At 43.4% G+C, this 8,241-nt stretch overlaps 2 protein-coding genes across 6 annotated transcripts in view; one reads left to right on the forward strand and one right to left on the reverse strand.

The window, feature by feature from the left end:
- Positions 1-7,163, forward strand: part of CNTD1 (cyclin N-terminal domain containing 1) — a 10,775-nt gene extending 3,612 nt beyond the window's left edge. Inside the window, exons 2-7 of the mRNA XM_008068231.1 lie at positions 1,206-1,281; positions 1,511-1,670; positions 2,876-3,038; positions 3,517-3,661; positions 4,286-4,382; positions 4,941-7,163. Of these exons, the coding sequence (XP_008066422.1) occupies positions 1,206-1,281; positions 1,511-1,670; positions 2,876-3,038; positions 3,517-3,661; positions 4,286-4,382; positions 4,941-5,111 (812 nt within the window). The 3' untranslated portion in view covers positions 5,112-7,163. The remainder of the gene's footprint in view (positions 1-1,205; positions 1,282-1,510; positions 1,671-2,875; positions 3,039-3,516; positions 3,662-4,285; positions 4,383-4,940) is intronic.
- The window catches only part of BECN1 (beclin 1), a 14,449-nt gene continuing 11,929 nt past the window's right edge, over positions 5,722-8,241 (reverse strand). For 2 of the 5 annotated variants that reach the window (XM_008068229.2, XM_008068228.2), the window contains 3 exons: positions 7,233-7,375; positions 6,353-6,494; positions 5,722-6,032 (listed from right to left, as the gene is read on the reverse strand). In XM_008068229.2, the coding sequence (XP_008066420.1) occupies positions 5,919-6,032; positions 6,353-6,494; positions 7,233-7,375 (399 nt within the window). In that variant the 3' untranslated portion in view covers positions 5,722-5,918. Of the gene's footprint in view, positions 6,495-7,232; positions 7,376-8,241 lie in introns of all 5 variants that reach the window. The other 3 variants (XM_008068230.2, XM_021717643.1, XM_021717644.1) reach the window with 2 other exon arrangements.

Genomic DNA, 8,241 nt, shown 5'->3' on the forward strand with positions numbered 1-8,241 from the left:
GTGGATTCTTTTTTTTTTTGAGTTGGAGTCTCACTCTGTCGCCCAGACTGGAGTGCAGTGGCCGCTCCCGGCCACTGCGGCCTCGACCTGCTGGGCTCCGGCGATCCTTCCACCTCAGCCTTCCAAGTAGCTGGAACTACAGGCGCGCGCTACACCTGGCTAATTTTTGATTTATTGTAGAGATGAGGTCTCGCCAAGTTGCCCAGGAAGGTCTCGAACCCGCGGGCTCAGGCAATCCACTCACCTCAGCCTCCCAAAGGCGCGGGATTACAGGCTGAGCCACCGAGCCTGGTGACTTTTCTATTTTCTAAGAAAGGGAGATCTTCTCTAAAGACATGGTAATTTGACTATATATGTAATTCTTTGCTGATCAATGCTAAACGTTCCTAGGTCTGCTGGAGCTTTCTTTGTTGAGATTTGACATTTACCCTTGTTTCCACCCTCTAATGATATTGCAAGCTAAATAGAATTCTATCTGGAGCTGTTCTTTCAAAGAGAAACAGAGGCGGGCTAAAATCCTGCCAAGGTATCTTGCCCTTCCCACCTTCTTGATGATTCCCTCACCCCAGATTGGGCTATGTTCCCTGATTTAGGAGATGTTTCTTCAAAACAAGCCACTTCACAGTAACAAATTTGCTCCCAAGGAGAGGCTCAGCCACCACAGATTTACCCAACAAACTGGTGGTGGAAAGATGGTGTCCAGCTGTAAGGTGAATTGTGTTTGTAAAGCAATGGGAGTTCTCCAGAGGGTGGTTACTAAACAAACAATGTCATAAAGAATATTGAAGCTCCAGGAGGGACCTTTCTGTTCCTGCCAACATTCCACTGAAAACAGAATATAGGGGTTAGGGTTTTATCCATCCAAGCATCTTCCTTGAAGCTAGGGGTTCCCAGCATGGTGCAGAGGCCAAGTAGACCAGCTGGTATGTTTGCATGTAACTGGCCAAGCTTTTTATCAGCTGAGACCCACAGGAAAGCTCAGGGGCCCCTTGTCTTTGGCACTCAGTCAGCCTCCTTTTCATGCCTCTGATCTGCCTATTGGCAGCAAAAGAAACTAAGCTCAGCTTTGGTTGTTTCAGTCTCATCTTTCTCACCTCCTGACCCTCTTTCCCTGGCCCCACTATGGCTTTTATACAATGCCAGGAGTTCACAGAGTGGTTTTGGTTGCATCTTGTGAATTAGGCTCTTTTTTCCTCTTTTGGCAGAGTTTGTTTTTCTCCTGTCTGAACAATTGTGTCTGGAGAAATCTGTGAGCTACCAGGCTGTAGAAATCCTAGAAAGGTAAAGCCCTGGGCAGATGACCTTTGTGAGTAGTACCTCTCAGAGTGACAAATGTACCCAAAGCTTTAGCCCCTTACCCTGAGGCCTGGCTTTACAATCCCACACTTAGACTTGCAGATGTGAATTTCTTAGTCAGCCATTGCTATTGGAGAGGATAAAGCGTAGCATGATCTGAAGCAGACCCCCCTCATGTGAGTGTGGCTTGTCTACTCTCCTTCCTATCCTTTAGGTTCATGGTGAAGCGAGCAGAGGACATCTGCAGGCGAGCTGCAGCCCCGCTGAGAGATGGTGAGAACTGGAGGGCTCTGAAGGAGCAGCTTTCCAACGAGCTTATCCTCCGCCTTGTGTCATGTGTTCAGCTGGCCAGCAAACTTTCCTTCCATTACAAAGTAAGGACCTGGGGTTGCTCGTGGGCACCTGAGTGTCAGAAAGAAACCAGTTCATCCAAAGGCAGGCATGAGAAACCTGCTTGTAGGCAAGACACTGCTCATGTGGAAATTCCAGGATGTCATTATGCTTCCAAAGCACACCACACACATACACACACACACACACACACACACACAGTCACGGTTATTAAGCAGCCTGAAGTTCTGTTCCCAAAGTATAATTGCTGGACACATGCCATCATTCATACAGGTCACCTTTCCTCCCCTTGGACTCAAGGGCAGTTTACATAAGATGCCTGAACTGCCAACATACCTATTGGTATTAAAGGCAAACTCTTACATTATAAGGGATAGAATGCTTCCACATCACTTCCCAGTGCCTACACAGTAAAATATCATGCATTCGATAAATATTTAGAGTTTATTCTATGACCAGATGCTGCACTAGGTGCCATGGCTACAACAGTAAAATTATTTCCTGTGCTCTCAAGAAACTTCGCATGTAATGAGAAAAGGCACACATGAAAATATTGTGAAAAGTACCCTGGTTAGTGTGAACACAGATGGCTATGAATGCACCTCATCAGCCTTGGAGTCAAGAAAGTGTAGAGAAAATTACTTGTTTTTTTGAGTTGGAGTTTCACTCTGTCACCCAGGTTGGAGTGCAGTGGCACACTCACAGCCACTGCAACCTTGACCTGCTGGGCTTAGGCGATCCTTCCACCTCAGCCTCCCAAGTAGCATGGTGTGCACTACCATGCCCGGCTTATTTTTTTTTTAATTTATTGTAGAGATGAGGTCTCACCAAGTTGCCCAGGCTGGTCTCGAACCCCCAGGGCTCAGGCATCCTCTTGCTTTGGCCTCCCAAAGTGTTGGGAGCCACCACGCCTGGCCAAAAATGACTTCTTGAAGTGTGGGGTGGAGTGGTGGGATCCCAAGAGAATAGGGAGAACAGGGATAGGAGGAGACAAAAGGGAGATCCAGACACAGAAAACAGCTGGTGTGGTGGCTTGGAGAGGAAGAGCATGGTGGGCTGGGGAGCTGCAAGTAATTGAGAGTGGCAAGCACAGTGTTGGGGAAGTTATAAGACAAGAATCCATGAAGGTGTGGGCTGGACTGTGAGGGGCTTCATGCACTCCGCCAACACGGAAACTCCATCTATGGCTCCGACATCCTTCTCTTCCTCTATTTTTTTCTTTGCACAGATAATCAGCAACGTGACAGCCTTGAATTTCCTCCAGGCTTTAGGGTATCTATACACTAAAGAAGAACTACTGGAGTCAGAGCTTGATGTTTTGAAATCCTTGGACTTCCAAATCAATCTGCCCACTCCCCTGGCATATGTGGAGATGCTTCTAGAGGTTTTAGGTACTTTATTGTGCCAGGAAATGTGGGTTGGAGACTTCCATAAAAGACAGTACAATGTGCACAGTGGGCAGGACCTGCTAATGAATAGTAGGGAGCCTGATGGTGTCCCTGGATAATTGAGAAAGGTGTTTCCCTTTGGCAGTTGTCAGGGAAAGCAGCTCAGAGGTCTCGGCAACCGGTTTCTGTTTGGACTCATTAGAAACCTTTTAATTGCAGGATCAAAGAGTTTATTTTATAGAAAGGCATAAGATGAGAGAGGAACAAAAATATTGGAATTGTATATATACCATAGATGGAGGTTTCTCTACCTCTCCCTTTCTCTACCTCCCTCAAAACTGATCTCCAGCTAAATAGGTTTCTTATAGTACATAGTAATCAGGAAGTTCACTAGCAGCTCAACAGCTTTACGTCACAAGACAACTGTGGTTATGATCAGAGATAATCCAATTGATCCCTATAATGCCTTCACTCCGCCCAGGATACAATGGCTGTTTGGTCCCAGCCACACAGCTGCATGCAACCTGCCTGACCCTGCTCGACCTGGTCTATCTTCTGCATGAACCCATATATGAGAACCTGCTGCGGGCTTCAATTAAGAACTCCACACCCAGCCAGCTACAAGGGTAAGGCAACTCCTACAGCGTAGGCTCCTTCCAGGAACAGAGAGTTGGAGACAGACCACAAGAATTTGGGGAAAGGAATTAACCTAGCAAGGCATCAAGTCCACAGATAACCTACACAGGTTACCTGGTTCCCATTAACTTCCAATATGTTGCTTGGATGCAGATGACTGAACTCAATCAGGAAAACCCTAAAGGCTTTTACTTTTAAATTTAAATTACTTCAAGTAATTAACATATTTTCTTTCCTAGTTCTTTCTTTATAGCTGCTTATGACTGGTCTGTTTTTATAGTCACTTAGGAAAAAAAGCCAGTCAGAGGGTTACAACTTGGACTCAAGTGTTTGATTACCGTAAAGTCAGACTGGCTAAAAAGATTGTTACATTTGTTAGGGAGACAGATAGAACAAAAGAGCCGTAAACCATTCAGGCTCTTGTTTTAATCCCAGCTGAGTTGGGGGATGATGGGGCAGCAGATCAGTGAGCTATCACTTGATCATTTCCTTCCACATCTAAAAAATCTAAGATGATCAACATAAACAATTCATAGTTGAAGTTCCATGACTCTAGGATTTGGAAGAACAAGTTTCATTCTAGCTCTAAAATTAATATGGTTTTAATCACTCAGGGAAAAGTTTATTTCAGTAAAGGAAGACTTCATGTTGTTGGCAGTAGGCATCATTGCAGCAAGTGCTTTCATCCAAAACCATGAGTGCTGGAGCCAGGTATGCACCACTGAGCAGGACCAGCCTGGTCAGAATTCATTTAATAGAAAGCATTTCCCCATCAGTTAAAGGAAAACAGAAAACAACCTAAGAAGCTAAGTGTCAAGACCCTGAATTAAGATGAATGCACAGGATTCAGGATGGAAAAAACTAGGATAGGACTGAAACATTTTCTTTTTTTCCTCTCATGAAATTGGCAGTGGAGTCCCAAGTTCAGCTTGTCCATTTCCCTTTATAATGATGACCCACTATGATGTTAAAGTCCAGTAAGTATATCCTCTCAAATGAAGAAAATGTCAAGGCCCAAATAATTCCTCTTATCTTTCACAAAACTCATCTCTAGCCGAGGGAAAGTTTCCATGCTAACACTATCAGGGCAAAGGGATTCTAATGTAATCTTGCCATTGACAAACACTGGAATCTGGAATTGATCTTCCTCCTAAGTTCAGAGAATTAAAAGATTTACTTGTAGCTTGAGAGAGAACATCCCAAGTAATGTGTCTGTGCACTAAAACATGTTGAGATTTAGTAATAAGAAATCTATTTCTATTCCTAAAGGTGGTGGGGCATTTGCAGAGCATCACTGGTATTGCCTTGGCGAGCATTGCTGAGTTCTCTTATGTAATCCTGACTCACAGCGTGGGAGCCAACACTCCAGGGCGACAGCAGCCTGTTCCTTCCCACCTGGCAGCCAGAGCTCTGAGGACTGCTGTTTCCTCTAACACATGAGGCAGGCTGAATCTGCCAAATATAAACAGCCTTCCGTCACTGCACTCATGCCGCCCTCTGTTTACTTTCATACTCAGGGTACAAAAGTTCCAAGTCTCTTTTGAACTGTATTTTGTTTTCCAATTTTATGATTATTTTTCTGCATCAGAGAAAGCTAAGGTAGACAAACATGTCCTTTTTGTCATAGACTGAAAATGTCAAAGAGCTGGGAGGAGACAGATTAGTGAAGTTGGTTCTTTTTTGTTTAACAAGATATTTATGAATTTTCTTTAACTTCATTTCATTAAAAGAGAACATCAGACATGGAGATTAGTATTTATCAGGGATTCAAAAACAGAGACAATCTGGGTGACCTTGACTGAGCATCAAGGAGGTAGCCCTCAGTTCCCCTTAAAGTTAAACATCTCTACTCTGTTATTGAGCTCTAAACAAATAGTGCTTCTTCAATAGCTATCTATTTTTACCAGAGTCTTTTAAAATGAAAACGAACTCATTTCTAAACACGTCTCAACAGAATTTCCACATACCTGCACTTGAATTCAACTTTCTTGAAAGACTGAGTATTCTATTTTAGTGAAAGAAAAACCCAACAGTGCACTCTGGGCAGTTATCAGACTCTAGCAAATCTTTTATTACAAATAATTAAATCTCTCCATAAGGTCTCAAGTAGTATCAAACACCATTTCATATCTCTACCACAGAGCAGAGTAGGCATTCGGCACTAAAACCAAGTGAGAAGTGTTGAATTTCAAGTTTCTGAACACATCACATGCCAACCAGGCAAAGCTTAGATGTCATTTTCCCACATTATCCAACTATGCGCCTCAAACATATCGCCGTCTCAGTGGAGACAAAAGTTTCTATTTCATATTGTAAGCACAGGAAGTTGAGAGAGATAAAATCCAGTGAGAAAACATCGATCTCAATTCAACTAAGTTAAGAAAAAACAAAGCAAACTTAAATTAGTTGTTTTCATGGGAGAAAGGGAAAGGACGGCATGGGGTTAAGAGTCAAAGGACTGGCGGCTATATATGGCATGTTGTAGCTATCTGTCATATGATATTTTAAATAAAGTGGCTGTTGTGGATTTTTTCTTTTTTGGTATTGTAAACATGTGCTGTTTAATATTACCCAAATTTAATTTAAAACATTTTTGCAAACAAAACAAAATTTAAAGCCTTTAAGGCAAATATCTCCTAAGGAAAAAAAGAAAGTCATTTGTTATAAAATTGTGAGGATACCCAAGCAAGACCCCACTTAAGATTCGTCAGCATGAACTTGAGAGCTTTTGTCCACTGTTCCTCAGAGTTAAACTGGGTTTTGATGGAATAGGAGCCTCCGCTGCCTCCTGTGTCTTCAATCTTGCCTTTCTCCACATCCATCCTGCAGATGGACACAGCAGAACTCATTAGTAACAGATCCGGGTTAAGTCAGTTCAGGCAAATGGGCAGAGACTTGATCATGGGACCATTCACGTCATTTTATCTATTAAAGAACACTTGGTAAGGAACGGTAGTGTATTTTGGATTTGCTTGAAAGCCAAAAATCAAGAAGACTGTCACAAGAGCCTCATTGTCATTGCAGAGTACAGGGACAGGACACACACCCAAACAGAAGAGAAGCCTGGAGCAGGGGGTGAATGAGGGTTACAGTACTCCTCACTGTTTTCCTAGGCATCTCTGAACCCATGTGGGGAGAAGGGAGGCAGAAGAAAAGAAATGCTTTGTTTTGGGGTGAAAGAAGCAACCTTGCTCTAGGTAAGAACTAGGGTTTCCATCCATCACTGGGCTCCTACAAAATCTGACCAAGAGATGCATTCCTGTATATTTCTGAGGGCTTCAGGGAGAAACCTCCCTGAAACTAGAGAGCAGGCTTGAACTCTGTGCCAAGAAAATCCCCAGGACCATCTAAGCCAATATTCTTTTACTCCAGGGACTAGGTGGTCACATTTTGTCCCGCTTGCAGTATTGGATTAGTCTTTGCCCATCAGTGTCATGTAATTCTGCACCACTTTCTGCTTTCCCACCATTTATACTATGTTTTACCTCCATTCTTACTGTTGCTTCAATTCTGTTCAATTTGGTCCTGTTATAGGTTCACTCAGTATTGGGGGATACTGACCTGTAAGGAAGGCAAAAACGTGTCTCGCCTTTTTCAACTTCTTCTTTGAACTGCTGCACACAGTCCAGGAAAGCCACCATTGCATGGTCAAACTTGTTGTCCCAGAAAAACCGCAACCCCCCAGAACAGTATAACGGCAGCTCCTGCCCAAGAAGAGAGAACTAGCTATGGGTGTGGTACAGAGACAGACTACCAGAGATTGTTCCCAATCCTATCAATTTCTCAAATCATGTTCTATCTCTACTCCACTCAAAACACAGTGGGCAATATCTTCCATATCCTCAAACAACTGAATAACCTCAGGCAAATAACAAAGCAGAACTGCTGTAGCATCGGTAGAAATGTACTGCAGGTTGAACATCCTTAATCCAAAAATCTGAAACCCAAAATGCTCCAAAACCTGAAACTTTTTGAGAACCAACAACATGACACCACGAGTAGAAAATTCCATACTTGACACCTCTGCTTTTTGATGATTGAATGTATACAAACTTTGTTTTGTGCACAAATTAAAAATAGCATGTGAAATGACCTTTATTCTATATGTTTAAGGTATACATGAAACATAAATAAGTTTCATGTTTAGACTTGGGTCCCATCCCCAAGGTTGCTCATTATGTATATGCAAATATTCTAAAATCCGAAAAAATTCCAAAATCTTAAACACGTTCCAAACATTTTAGATAAGGGATACTACTCAGGCCAGGTGCGGTGGCTCACGCCAGTAATCCCAGCACTTTGGGAGGCTGAGGCAAGAGGATTGCCTGAGCCCAGGAGTTCAAAGACCAGTCTGGGCAACATGGCGAGACCCATCTCTACAATAAATTAAAAAATTACCCGGGCATAGTGGTGCACACCTGTAGTCCCAGCTACTTGGAAAGTTGAGGCAAGCCGGGCTCAGTGGCTCAGCCTGTGATCCTACGCCTTTGGGAGGCTGAGGTGAGTGGACTGCCTGAGCCCGCGGGTTCAAGACCCACCTGGGCAGGCGAGACCTCATCTCTACAATAAA

The sequence above is a fragment of the Carlito syrichta genome, unplaced genomic scaffold (assembly GCF_000164805.1).
Source record: "Carlito syrichta isolate Samal-C Ts95f unplaced genomic scaffold, Tarsius_syrichta-2.0.1 Scaffold309898, whole genome shotgun sequence".
NCBI lineage: Eukaryota > Metazoa > Chordata > Mammalia > Primates > Tarsiidae > Carlito > Carlito syrichta.